Consider the following 13,323-nt stretch of genomic DNA (forward strand, 5'->3'; position numbering starts at 1 on the left):
TCTATCAGTAGCTTTTATCAGGATAGAAAGTAAGATAGATCAGTTTCACGGTCACTGCCTGTGACCTCCACTACACTGAAATGATCCCCTGGTTTTAGCCGTTCTTTCCTTTTTATACATCTGGAAAGTCCTAGGAAACAGTCCCAGAACTTGATCCCCTTCAGGCGCACATCCTGACTCTGTCTGATTTAAAAACCCTTTTTGTTTTAAATAATGCAACAACAGCTTGGTTTTTGTTCATTTTCATTACATGCACCTTTGTGATTCACCAAGGCATCAGATTAGGGAGAACCCCTGTGTAGCAAGTTATTAAAAACAAAACAGCATTTGTTGGTATGAGCCAGGGGCGGACTGGCCATTGGGAATACCGGGAGTTTTCCCGGTGGGCCGGTGCTGTGCGTGGGCCGGAGGGCCAAAAAAAAAAGAAAATAATAATAATAATAATAATTTTTTTTTTTTTTGCTTACCTAAATCCTACACACATTTGTAAGTGTTCCGGCCACTCCCTGGCAGGGAAACGGGGTTCAGGGGGAGTGGCCGTACCCGTAGGATAGAAAAGGGGGAGGTGACGTCTGACTCAGAGGTCGCGCGGCTGTGGAGAAGAACGTGTTGCCCACATTCTGTTACTGAGTTTAGGCTAGTTAGCTAGCAGGTTTATTGTTTTGGGTGCAGTCACTTTTGCCTACACTTGCTGTTCAAATAAATGTTGAAAGAAAAAGTAAATCTGTTTACAGTTCTGTTTCATATGGGTGTTGAGAGATGTATCCATAGATTTAGTCCCTAATTTTGCTCTCAAAGTGCACCAGATTGATGCATTTAACTTCAACATTTAAAAAAAAATCTTCCCGGGGGAGCATGCCCCCGGACCCCCCAAGAGGAGGTGAGGTCCACCACCTGCCCACACCCCCTGTTAAATTGTCTCACCCACATTGAGGATGCTTCCTACGCCCATGTTTTATTCTATGTGTCAAGTCAGGCAAATTGGGTCCAAATGTTATTGCATCAATGATCTTTTAACATTAAAATCACTAAATATATGCTGTAACTATTTTTGCTCTGGGCAACTCAAGGGCTCAGGTAATGTGATTACTATATGAATAATGGTCCAAAATAACATAAAATGCATAGGGTTTTTTGTTAAGTAACATACTTTCGTCGCCGGCCGGCCGATACATGCCGCGCATTAAGTGGGCCTGCCTGTCAATTAATCCCCGGGCCACTTTTTCCCCCCAGTCCGCCCCTGGTATGAGCCATTGCAGAATAGGTGTGAAACCCTGCGTGACGTTAATGTGAAGGCTAGGATGGAGTTTGATGCTATAAATACTCCAGTGAAATTGCCTGTCTGTATTGATACACCCCAGGTAGTGTAGATGTTGTTTTTAGCAGGACACAGACGTTTTACGGTCCTGATGAGCCGTTTGGCAGCCTTTATACCATCAGTATATGAATATCTACCGAAAGTTGCTTTCTAAAGCACTTTTATGAGGACATAATATGCAAATGTTCAGGTTCATATTTGTAATTTGCATTTCTACTGTGACATGTCTCCATGCTTTAATTAACTATTAGTAGAGAATAACGAGTAATGAATATACTTTATAGGGATCTGCAGATAAATGTTTAGTCTTCTCAAGCACCAACTATCAAATATCTCTCCTGATTGTTGGCACTTGACAATCACCTTCACTGAATTTTACTCAGGTGTAACTAAAGTCTGCTTTAAGGGTTGTTTATATTTCACATCATTAATCAGAATCTGCAAAGTAACTAAAATAAATGTAGTGGAGTAAAAATACCAGGTTAACCTCCGAATTGTAGTGGAGTCGAATTACAAAGTAACAATGAGCTGGCATGTGGGTATATATTAATGCTGCGCATTATGTACACAAGCGATTTTCACCCATTTATTAATTATATGTTTTAAATTTGTACACACCAATTTGTTTCCTATCGCCTAAACCTCCAGGGGTGTACACAGTTTAATACTGTCAACTTCTAATTTTGGGAAAAACGAAAACGTCTTTTAAAACTACAATTCCCAGTAGAGACGTGCCATAGAGAACATGTTGCGAAACACAATAGCCAGTATGTGTAGTTCTGGGGGGGCGTTCGAGTCCAGTTTTGGATAGTCTGCCGTGGTTTCGTTCGATTTCAAAGAGCTGTTTGACGCTCGGCGTAACCTTGGATTTCATATCGCATTAACACCATATCCCAACGTGCATTGCGGCTAAAACATCCAATCACCGAGCTTAAACCATAGCTGAGGATCTTGGGTAATCAGTTCAGTGGGTGTGTATCGCAATGATGCTCAAAATGTCCCATATACTGTAGGCCTACGTCTGTTTCCGGTTATTTTTATTTTTAAATTCAGTTCCTGACGGATGCCAAAAATGCACGAGATTATGGAATCAAACAAATAAATAAAAACAAGGATAATTGTGTGTTATTGTTGAGTAAATAACAGTGTGTTATTTAGAGTGTGTTATTTAGAAAAAAATAACAAATTAGAAGGAAAAAAAGATTTAAAAAAATACAGATTTCAGTATTCTGAGGCTCTGAGCCCCATTTCTTTTCCTCACAGGCGACAAAAAAAGTCCGACATTATACAATTTAAAATAAAAACAATAATCGTGGCTTGATATTGAGTAAGAAGATGTTTTTATGAACTCCACGGCTTCCGGTCTTCCAAGACCCGACCGGACAAAAAGACGTGTTGCAGGCACGAAACACACTACCAATAGAAATACATTGCTTTTAAAATCGTTCTGTGACACGAAAAAAAAGGGGAAAATCTTGTTAGTGAACACGAATCAATAGATTAAATGTCGTGACTATAACATGAAATGCCGTGAGACTGGGTTGAAACACTGCTGTGATTAAACGCCATATTATGTTCCAAACCACATCAAGCAATATTTCTGAAACAGTATGGAGCTCAAATGCTTTCTCTCTCGTGGGTTTACCACAAGGTGAGTACCTTTTTTATATCCTGCTCTTTACACATACTCTCTCCTGTTCAGCGTTAGCTCTGAGTGTAAGCGATGCTTGTTTCCAAAACACGTCGCACATTGTTTCTGATACAGAGACGTTTCTGATAGGGAACGTTGCCAGGACTTAAATGTAAAGCCAGCCCACATTTTATTAATGACGTCATGACCTCACCAAATCTGGATCAGCTCCGTTGTACCTCCGTTTTTAGAGATGTGGGTAAGGAGGAAAAGAGAGAGGGTTTTATTTTCTGACACTTTGTGAGTCTCCTTACACACCGGGGACACATCTTTATGTATAAAAGACATCAAAAAGTGCATTTTGCATAATCGGTCTCCTTTAACATAATAATACAATATTGAATGTCAAAGAACCAATCTATCTTCAAAACGTGTTATGTATAGTGCTCTAATTTGTCTGTTGATTGGGAAACATTAATCATTTACAGCAAAAGAACATGGTTGGAAGGCAATACTTTGTGTTATATTAAGAGAAAACACTTTAAATCTTGTAAAGCATTTCATTTATAATAAAAAAACATTTATGAACAAATAAAACAACTTTATATACACATCTATGAACTGTACACATATTTTAACGGCAAAGTTCTTAATGGCGAGCATTTTATTGGGGGGGGCGGGCCAATGAACATTACACTTAGTTTCATTTCATTTCAGTTTCCTTCAACTGCTGCTGTTTAGCTAACATGCATTATTGAGCTACACTGTTACTAAAAATCAATTTATCTTTTTACACCATTAAACTTTTTTTTTAGGTTTTGCCCTAAATGGATAGTATGTCTAGTTTTTTAACCAGCTCGGTCATCACAGCGCGGGCACAGTTTGCATTTAAATGATTTCCCATTGTTCCGAAGGCCGAAATGGTCAAAAAAAATTCTCATTTGACCAAAGCCTATTTATCTCACTATCCGTTACTCCCAAAAAGAAAACACATTTTTACAAACTTGCCCAAACTTACCCTTCTCTGCCTCTGATCGGTTGGTACCTATTCCCTCCAATGGTTGGATTGGTTAGGTTTAGACTAGGGCTGTCAGTCGATTAAAATATTTAATCGCGATTAATCGCATGATTGTCCATAGTTAATCGCGATTAATCGCAAATTAATCGCACATTTTTTATCTGTTCTAAATGTACCTTAGAGGGATATCTTTCAAGTTTTTAATACTCTTATCAACATATGAGTGGACAACTATGCTTTATATGTTTGTTTATTATCATTTGAACAATGACAAATATTCTCATGAATATTAAACACAACAACCTCTGAACATTACAAATATTCGCCTCAATTCAACCTAGAACCTCTCTCATACAATAATACTGTGTGTGTGTGTGTGTGTGTGTGTGTGTGTGTGTGTGTGTGTGTGTGTGTGTGTGTGTGTGTGTGTGTGTGTGTGTGTGTGTGTGTGTGTGTGTGTGTGTGTGTGTGTGTGTGTGTGTGTGTGTGAGAATGTGGAGACACTGTGATGGATCGTTGGAGCTATGTGCAGCTCAAGGCATATATGCCTGTGTGTATGAGCTGTGTTGCGCGCACTATCCGTGCTGAGTGTGCTGTCTGGCTACCTGCATAAAGTCAAGTGCTCGGCGCAGTTGTCGGCGAAATGTCGCTCCTCTGTTTTCATTGAAACAGCTCCTTATATCCGTTAGCTCAGCTAGCTAGCACCAGATGCTAACAACAACACGTAAGGTGTGCTTCGCTCGCGCCACACATACACACACCCTCCCGGTCCTCCCGATGGCCAGTCCGGGCCTGCCGGTGAGCGTGGAAGTGTGGTCTGCCACAAGCGGGCAGCAGGAGCGGGGCTGTCAGCATCAGCTTGTAGATGGTATTTTAAACTCGATGCGCTCTGAAACTACGGCGGCCGAGGACAAAAAATACACATGCGTTAATCGCGTTAAAATAATTAGTGGCGTTAATTTTTTTTTGCGTTAACGCGTTATTAACGCGTTAACTTGACAGCCCTAGTTTAGACACAAAGAAGGCTTCTCAATTCTCTAATTTCCCCTCCTCGACTCCTATCCTCGTGTCTTAGTCCCGCCCACAGGAGATGCGAGCGGAGGAGTCGAGGAGGGGAACCGAGGAGAGAGGAGGGGAAGCAGCAGGCGTTTAGAGAAATGAGAAATCCTCTCCTCTGAGCGGTCATTTTAAAGAGACGTCCATTAATGATGACAGGAGGCACAGCAGCACTCTGTCTGATGGACAGATGTGTTCATGACGACTTATATATTTACTTTTAATTCATTCACAGTGCGGTATAATGAGACAATAACAGGCTACAGATGCGGACATATACACACACATATATTTATATAAATACATACAATTTCAGAATTAAACAAGTATGAAAGCACTCTCATAATAACGTAACACAATCAGAGACTGGATAGGCTTGGCTTTTGGAGTAATGTGCTATTGTAACGGACTGTCAGACAAAAATTGATTCTTTGTATCTAGTGGCTATCAGAATAGTGGGTCTTCGGAACAATGCAGACTTTCAAAACTATGTCATGGTGCACCCGCCCTGCCCCAACCCCATTTCAAGGTGGATAACCTTGGAGCTCTGTCATCGTTCATTTGCACAAACTGCAGTAACAGTGAATCTGTAGAAAGTATGCAACATTTTCCTTTCAAACTTGTGATACAGGTACTTTGTTATATCCCCGGTAGCTACTTTTCATGAAGGAAGTATTATGCTCTTTTTCCCAGGAACATAGACATGGTATTATCAATGTTATCATGAAACACCTAGAAACTAGTAGGTATGATTCACTACGACTGTACATTAACCCTCCTGTTGTCCTGGGGTCATTTCTGACCCCAAAAGGAAATCTATTGCTGTCAAAAATTGGTTTTTAATTCATCAAATGGTCTGAAAATGATAGGGGTTGTTCAATACTATGCTCTTAACCTCTTAAGCCCTGAGCCTGTTTTTCAGGTCTCAGGCTCGAAAATGACATTCCCAGAACAAATGACCTTATCTTCCCTTCTAAAAGGGTTAAATTAATAATCTTTATTCTCAAAGTAATGATAAACCTGTGAGTTGGATGTAGAAAAGTCAGAATCAATATAGATGTTTTTTATTTTAAAGAAAATTCAGATTTTACATAGTAAAAAACTGTAAATTATAGTGTCCGTCCAAAAATTATTTTTTACTTATAGTGAAAACTACCCTTGGATGATGGGTTAGTAGACTAAAAGCTTTAGGAATCCAAAGTACAACATATAATAAGTACCCTGTATCAAGATTGATGCAAAACAAGTGAAATTTGACCTTTTTAGAGAGATTTAGCCAAAAAAACCCCACTTCTGGGGTCATTTGGGTGGATTTGACCTATCTCTGGCCCCCCTTGCTCGATTTTGATGAATGAAATCTCTTTATAACCGCTAGAGCCAATGGAATCGAGGGAAAGTTATATACACACCAAAACGTTAACAAATAAGGAGTGAGAGTGACGCGTTACCAAAACCGGAAGCTGCATACACTCTGGTGGCTACCATTAGCAGCTAACTTTTCCGCTCCGATTTTTACATAAAAAATTGAATTATGGATTATAAATAATTTTTTAAAAGGCACAGGTACATTATCAACCTATGGATCAACAGTTGTAGAATTTTTTTTTTTTCGTTTTAATGCCATTGAACACGTCTTTTGACCTAATTGACAGCTACGGTGAGACGATCTGCCGTAAAAGCTCCGTAAAGGTACGTGTTGTGATGTCTGTGTTTGCTTCCCCTGTCGCAAGTTCGGATCGCTCAGTGATGATACTATACCTAAATAATCAGTGGAGTCTCAGCTTTAATCTGCTATATTGTATGTGCAGCTACGATAAGTAATAAGGGTATCGTTATCTTGAATTGTGTGCCGCAGTGCGTTAGAATTTTTTCGCTCAGGGGTCATTTAGACCCTTCTTATGAGACTTGTGTTTTGTTTTGGTAAAAATGGTTCATATCTTCAGTTAGCTGAGATTCTTCCCGTTAATCTGGTGCTACACATTAATAGTTTCATAAATGTTAAGAAGCCCTGAGACATTATCTCGAAAACAAAACGGTGGGAGGGGTCCACCGTGCTTAAGAGGTTAACGATTACAACACATTTGAAGTAATTTCATTGAATTATGGGTGTTTTATTGTATTTTATAACACCAGGACATTGGAGCAATGGGGCACATTTTTTCAGCACAATGCTGCAACAACCCACTGCCTGCTCCTCACGGTACACACACACACACACACACACACACACACACACACACACACACACACACACACACACTTTTGATGTTTTGACTTTTTGAATTGTTAGATCAACAAAAATCATAAACAAAAAACATAAACGAAAAACAAACAGGCCTTTTCTCACTGTTGCTGGGGCATTTCACCTTTTAGTCCCTCCCTAGTTACGGCTCACTCACACACACATACACACACACCTTTGATGTATCGGATCAATTAATTGTCAAGTCAAAAACAAACAGGCCTTTTCTCATAAATGTTGGGGCATTTCACATTTTATTCTGAGAGAGACAGCAGCAAAATGAGGAGGCAGAAACATTTGACTGCGGAGGAGGTTCATGAGCTAATCTTTGACCGTGTTATGGAGGAAAAATCAACCGATGAGGATGATTCAGGGTCAGAAGAGGAGGAAACTCATGAAGAGGAGATGGATGTAAGTTACAGACCAAATTCTTCCTCTGAAGAAGCCCCCACATCACCCGCTTCTGAAATGGAAGAAGGTTTTGAAATGGAGGAAAATTAATATGAAGATGTAGAATCAGAAATGGAAGAAGTGTCAGAAGTGGAGGACCACACTTATTTTGAGGAAGTGGAAGAATCCACTGATGAGGAAGAATCTGAGGAAGAGCACCCAGCTGAGATAGAAGAATATTTCCCATCTAAGAATAAAAAAATGATCTGGTCTTCTATCCCTCCCAGTGACGGACGTCGCATGGTAACAGCAGAGAGAGCAGAGAGAGAGACAAGCTGCCAGGGTCCAACCCTGTATGCAAGGTCTCGTATTGAGGACATAAAGTCCGCTTTTTATCTGTTTCTGCCGAAGGCCATTGTTACGGCTGCTGTTTCTGTCATCTAAGAGTCAGTACTGAACATGGCTGCGTTTCACTTCTCTTATTTTTCATTTCCTCGCTCCTCGGTCTCGGTCTCACCGGAAGTTGATTTGTCTGCCCCATCTTGAATAGCGTCCCAATAGCCTTATTTCTGCCGGAGGAGCGAGGAGCGAGGATCGAGGAGCGATAATGGAGGAGCTATAATCGAGGAACCACCAGACCATCCTTCGATGAAATCCTCAGATACTCGCCCCACCCCATTACTGTGTATCGCTCACTGATTGGACGATGCAGCGCATGCACTGATCTGTTGCTTCTTGACATGAGAGCAGTTTCCCAGCGTAGTGAAGAAAACACATGAAACTCACGGGACTCACTCCTCAGTTTATACTGTGTTTTGTTTCAATTCATGCATCATTCAGTTACAAATATGTGATATATCTGAACAACAAAGTGGTCAAAAATCATTTTATTCATTTATTGGAAACATTTTCATGATCGCTTTTTCGTTTTACATTTTCATTTATTGTCATTTCCATTCAGTCAGTCATTAAGTGCTATTTAACACAGGGGTGGGCAAACTTTTTGGCTCGGGGACCACTTTGAGTTTTAAAATTTGACAGACGGGCCGGGCCAGTAGCAGATCGGTAAAAAGATATTTAGCTGTCCACTCCTCATTATACACTCGGCACTCAATGTTGACTTTTCTTTTCTTTGGTCCACTCATTGTTACAGATGCAGGTTCAAAGGTGAATTAGGTTCAAAGGTGAGTTATTGCGTCATCGTTTGCGTCATGACGTAACCGTTTACGTGCCTTCTTATGACCCACACAGCGTTTTACGTCGCTGATTTTCTCCGCAACACCGCTCACAACAACATCAATAGAGGACTGCGTCGGGTAGTTTTTAATCATACGAAGCGAGATTAAATTAAAGAACTACTTCTCCAACCTTGTACCTTTCTCCAGAGTGCCGTGGTGCATTGTTTATTAATGTGGTTCGGAGTTTATTCTCCTGTTAACTCGCGGCAGCGGCCGCTGTAAAGTTTTCATTGTCTGACTGTCACACAAGCAGCTGATAAATATCCCCCATCCCCATAAGTGAATGTGTTTTAGTCTGAAAGCTGTTTGGCATCACAACGCTGTTATGAAAGTTTCTCTGGCATTCTACAGGTGATGTTAGCATAGCAACCGAAGCTAATCAGACTATCTTGACTACTTGTTGCGATCATATTGTGGCATAAGCCGTTTTCTACACGCATATTGTGCCGGCGTAGTTTTCGTTATGATTTTCCTTGTGATGGCCACATGTAGCCCATGTATTGATTCCATCCGATAGCTGCAATAATACAAAACAAAAGGAAAACGTCTGCCTCTTCACAATGGTCAATAACAGTGAACGGATGGTCATTAAAGTAAGGTCAAATAAACAGAATCACACTAAGCCTGGTTAGTGTTGCCTGACTTTATATAAGTGTTTTTTATAAGTGTGTGGTCGCGTTCTAGTCCCTTTGCTCAGCGCTACTGCTTGTTACAACTTGTATTCGCCGTACTCGCCATGAACTGTTATTGCTCAGGTTAATCTCGACCCCCTCCAATGTAAGCGTGACGTATTTTGTTCTTTGATCTTGCCGGGTTGCCGAGTGGGGCCAGCTGAGAGAATAGACCAGACTCCAGCAAAGGTAAATTGTGTCTAGAGTGCGCCATCTAGTGGGATCAACTGAAATGCCGGGTATTGCAGGAAAAAGGCAAAATAAATGCGGTCTTTACTATAATTTGGACAATTTTGTACCAATATTCGGCGGGCCGGATTCAAAAGCCCAACGGGCCGTATATGGCCCGCGGGCCTTAGTTTGCCCATGCCTGATTTAACATGTTAATTTGCTACATATCCACACAAACAAAGTGTGCAATCCAATGAATGTTAATCTAACTGGGTTTTGATAGATAACATATCTCTTTTTCTTCTCTCAATTATTTCTATTTCTATTGTGCACTCTAATCAATATTAATCTAACTATTGTTCGTTTATACATTTTAAGAATGGCGTTTATCTTTTTTGAGAATGAGTTCTTATTTGATTTTATTTATTTGGGTCTACAACAGATGATACAAATGTTTGTGTCAGTAAATGTGTACTAACAGAGGCGGGGGTGTTTGTGAAAATAACGGGGACAGAGCAGCTGTCAGACGATCAGCTGTGCGGCGTCATCACAAACGGACGTCGCTTCACGTGACGCTCCGGAGGAAACGACGTCCCATTGCTCTTAAAACTCATTTCCCTGCTTCTCGTGGTTTCCTTGCGTCTCTCCATGCTTCCCTGGTGGGAGGGACTAGTCGCAGGGAAACGACGCAAGTGAGGGACGCAAGGAATCCATTTAACCGAAGTGAAACGCAGCCCATGACTAACAAGGAGGGGCAGCGTGTTTATGGGAAAAAATGGAGAAAGATGGATCAAATGGACCTGCAGGCATACGTGGGTTTGTTGGTTCTAGCTGGAGTGTACCGATCCAGCAAAGAGGCAACAGCAAGTCTATGGAATGCAGAGTCTGGTAGGGCAATTTTCCGTGCTACCATGACACTTAAAATGTTTCATAAAATGTCCAGAGTCATAAGATTTGATGACAAAGACACAAGAAAAGATCGCCGGGCACGAGACAAACTTGCTCCAATTCGAGACGTTTGGGACACGTGGGTGTCTCTCCTGTCAATGATGTACAATCCAGGCACTAATGTGACTGTCGATGAGCGCCTGGTCCCATTCAGAGGTCGCTGTCCATTCAAACAGTATATCCCAAGCAAACCAGGGAAATATGGGATAAAAATATGGGCAGCATGCGATGCCAGGTCAAGCTACGCATGGAATATGCAGATATACATTGGCAAACCTGCTGGCGGGACGTCAGAAAAAAATCAGGGCATGCGAGTTGTCCTTGACATGACAGAAGGCCTCCAGGGAAAAACGATAACCTGTAACAACTTCTTTACTTCACATGCCCTTGGCCTGGCGCTGCTGAAAAGAAAGCATGGTAGGAACAGTAAGGAGAAATAAACCTGAGCTTCCCCCTGCACTGGTGTCAAAAGCGGACAGGGCTCGTTTCTCATCGAAGTTTGCTTTCACTGAGACCCATGCTCTGCTGTCCTATCTCCCCAAAAAACAGAAAAATGTTCTTCTGATGAGCACTCTGCATCGGGATGCAGCTGTGAGCGACAGGGATGACAAAAAGCCCAAAATCATCCAAGATTACAATCACAACAAAGGGGTGTCGATAACCTTGACAAGGTATTTCACATTTATTATTCATAATGTTAATAATATTAATTATGCAAAGGTTAATGCATTGAATTTAGTTGTCTTCTTCAACATACTCGACGTGTCTGCATACAACTCCTTTGTCCTGTGGTCTGAGATCAACCCAGCCTGGAATCAGGGGAAGTGCAACAAGAGGAGGCTGTTCATGGAGGAGCTTGGACGACAACTTGTGATACCTCACATCCAGCGACGCAAGGTCAGCATTAAGCTTCATTTCTGTTGCTCTTCCTTCTGTAGTGTCCTCACAATTTGAACTTTTTGTATTTGCACTGTGATTTATTATAATAAAGTTTGACTTGACTTGACAGGTTCTTCCCCGCACGCCAGCCGCTGCCAGTTTGGTTATGGAGGTCCAGCAGTTCTGCTCCAGCTCTACCTCTGCAGCAACTACCCGTCACCCAGCTCCGGCTCGCCAAGCTCCCCCTCCTGACCCATCACCCAAAAGGAGCAGGTGCAAATTCTGCCCTCGCCAGATTGATGTCAAAACCAAGAAAATGTGCCAAAGATTCAATGCATACATCTGCAAAGATCACACCATTGTTACCTGCCCTGCATGCAACTGAGGGCACATTAAGGGCACGTTCTATTGTTTCATACTGAAAAGTATGTTTTGAATAGTTAAATGTTTTGGAAATGAATGTTGATATATTTGATATGTCAGGTTATGCTAAAGTTGAAACACATGATTTTTCAACACACGACTGTAATCATTTACTTTTGTCAGAATAATTGGGGATTTTATGTATTTTTTTTATCAAAAACAAGGTGAGAGTTCATGTAAATGAGGTCTAATTTTCCTTAAATTCCAAATGGAATAAAGAAATGGTTGTCAATGTGTTTCAATAAAGTTGGCATTAAATGTATAACACAGAAATGCGTGAGGTTTCCACTTTAAATTCTTGAAATAACAGTCAAGCCAGACGGGGTCAAAAATGACCCCAGAGGGCACAAGGTGTGATTATGTGTTGTCATTAAAAAAATATAAATTATTCAAAAAGGGCATCCTTACTAAACTTTGACATATACCAGTCTGTGATAAGACAAATAGTCACAATACGATATGTTCAAATTATTAAATAGTTTCATTTATTTTTTAACTCAGAAAATGGTAAAATTTCATATAAAAAAGGTCTTTTGGCCCTAAATTCCAAAACAAAGGGAAACATGTGTGGTAATGGGTTGGACTGAAGCAAAACTAAAGGTGTAACACAAAATGTATTGACATTTCATACTTTATGCTTTAAATAACAGTCAAGCAAGACGGGGTCAAAAATGACCCCAGAGGGCACAAGGTGTGATTATGTGTTGTCATTCAAAAAATATAAATTATTCAAAAAGGGCATCCTTACTAAACATTGACATATACCAGTCTCTGATAAGACAAATAGTCACAATACAATATGGTCAAATTAATTCATTGTTTCACTAAATATCAGACAAGCCAGATGGGGTCATTTTTGACCCCAGAGGGCACAAGGTGCATAGTAATCGGGAGGACATTACGAGAGTTAAGATAATAATTGATCATTGCACGTCATTGATTCAGAGCACCACTACATTTCACACTTCAAAATAAAATGTAATTTCACAGTTTCATTCACAATGTTGTGTCACACTTGCTTTCCTAGGGCTTTGAGTAACAGAACAGTACCTTTACAATGCAAACATATTTTAATGCTGCCTGTAAGACCTAAACTACGCTGATTTCAAAACTAACCATGTCTGTTGCACCATCTCTTACAATATCATCCCAGTAAACTGCATCGTTTCTGATTATGTGCTGAAAATCCTACAATAACTGTCAGATCTTTTGAATAAATAGCCCTAATGAAATAATGTGTACGGTTCCATGCATTGATTTAGATATTGGAGAATGACTCTGACGCACCAGCACTGCCCGAGTTTGCAGTCTCTGACACACGGTAGATGTCTGAAAGACA

The 13,323-nt window shown here is 40.7% G+C and overlaps 1 protein-coding gene across 1 annotated transcript in view; it reads right to left on the reverse strand.

Annotated features, from left to right (window-relative positions):
- Positions 1-12,446: 12,446 nt before the first annotated feature.
- The window catches only part of LOC117498600, a 60,730-nt gene continuing 59,853 nt past the window's right edge, over positions 12,447-13,323 (reverse strand). Inside the window, exon 32 of the mRNA XM_034150795.1 lies at positions 12,447-13,313. Within this exon, the coding sequence (XP_034006686.1) occupies positions 13,243-13,313 (71 nt within the window). The 3' untranslated portion in view covers positions 12,447-13,242. The remainder of the gene's footprint in view (positions 13,314-13,323) is intronic.

The sequence above is a fragment of the Trematomus bernacchii genome, unplaced genomic scaffold (genome assembly GCF_902827165.1).
Source record: "Trematomus bernacchii unplaced genomic scaffold, fTreBer1.1, whole genome shotgun sequence".
In the NCBI taxonomy this organism is placed as follows: Eukaryota; Metazoa; Chordata; class Actinopteri; order Perciformes; family Nototheniidae; genus Trematomus; species Trematomus bernacchii.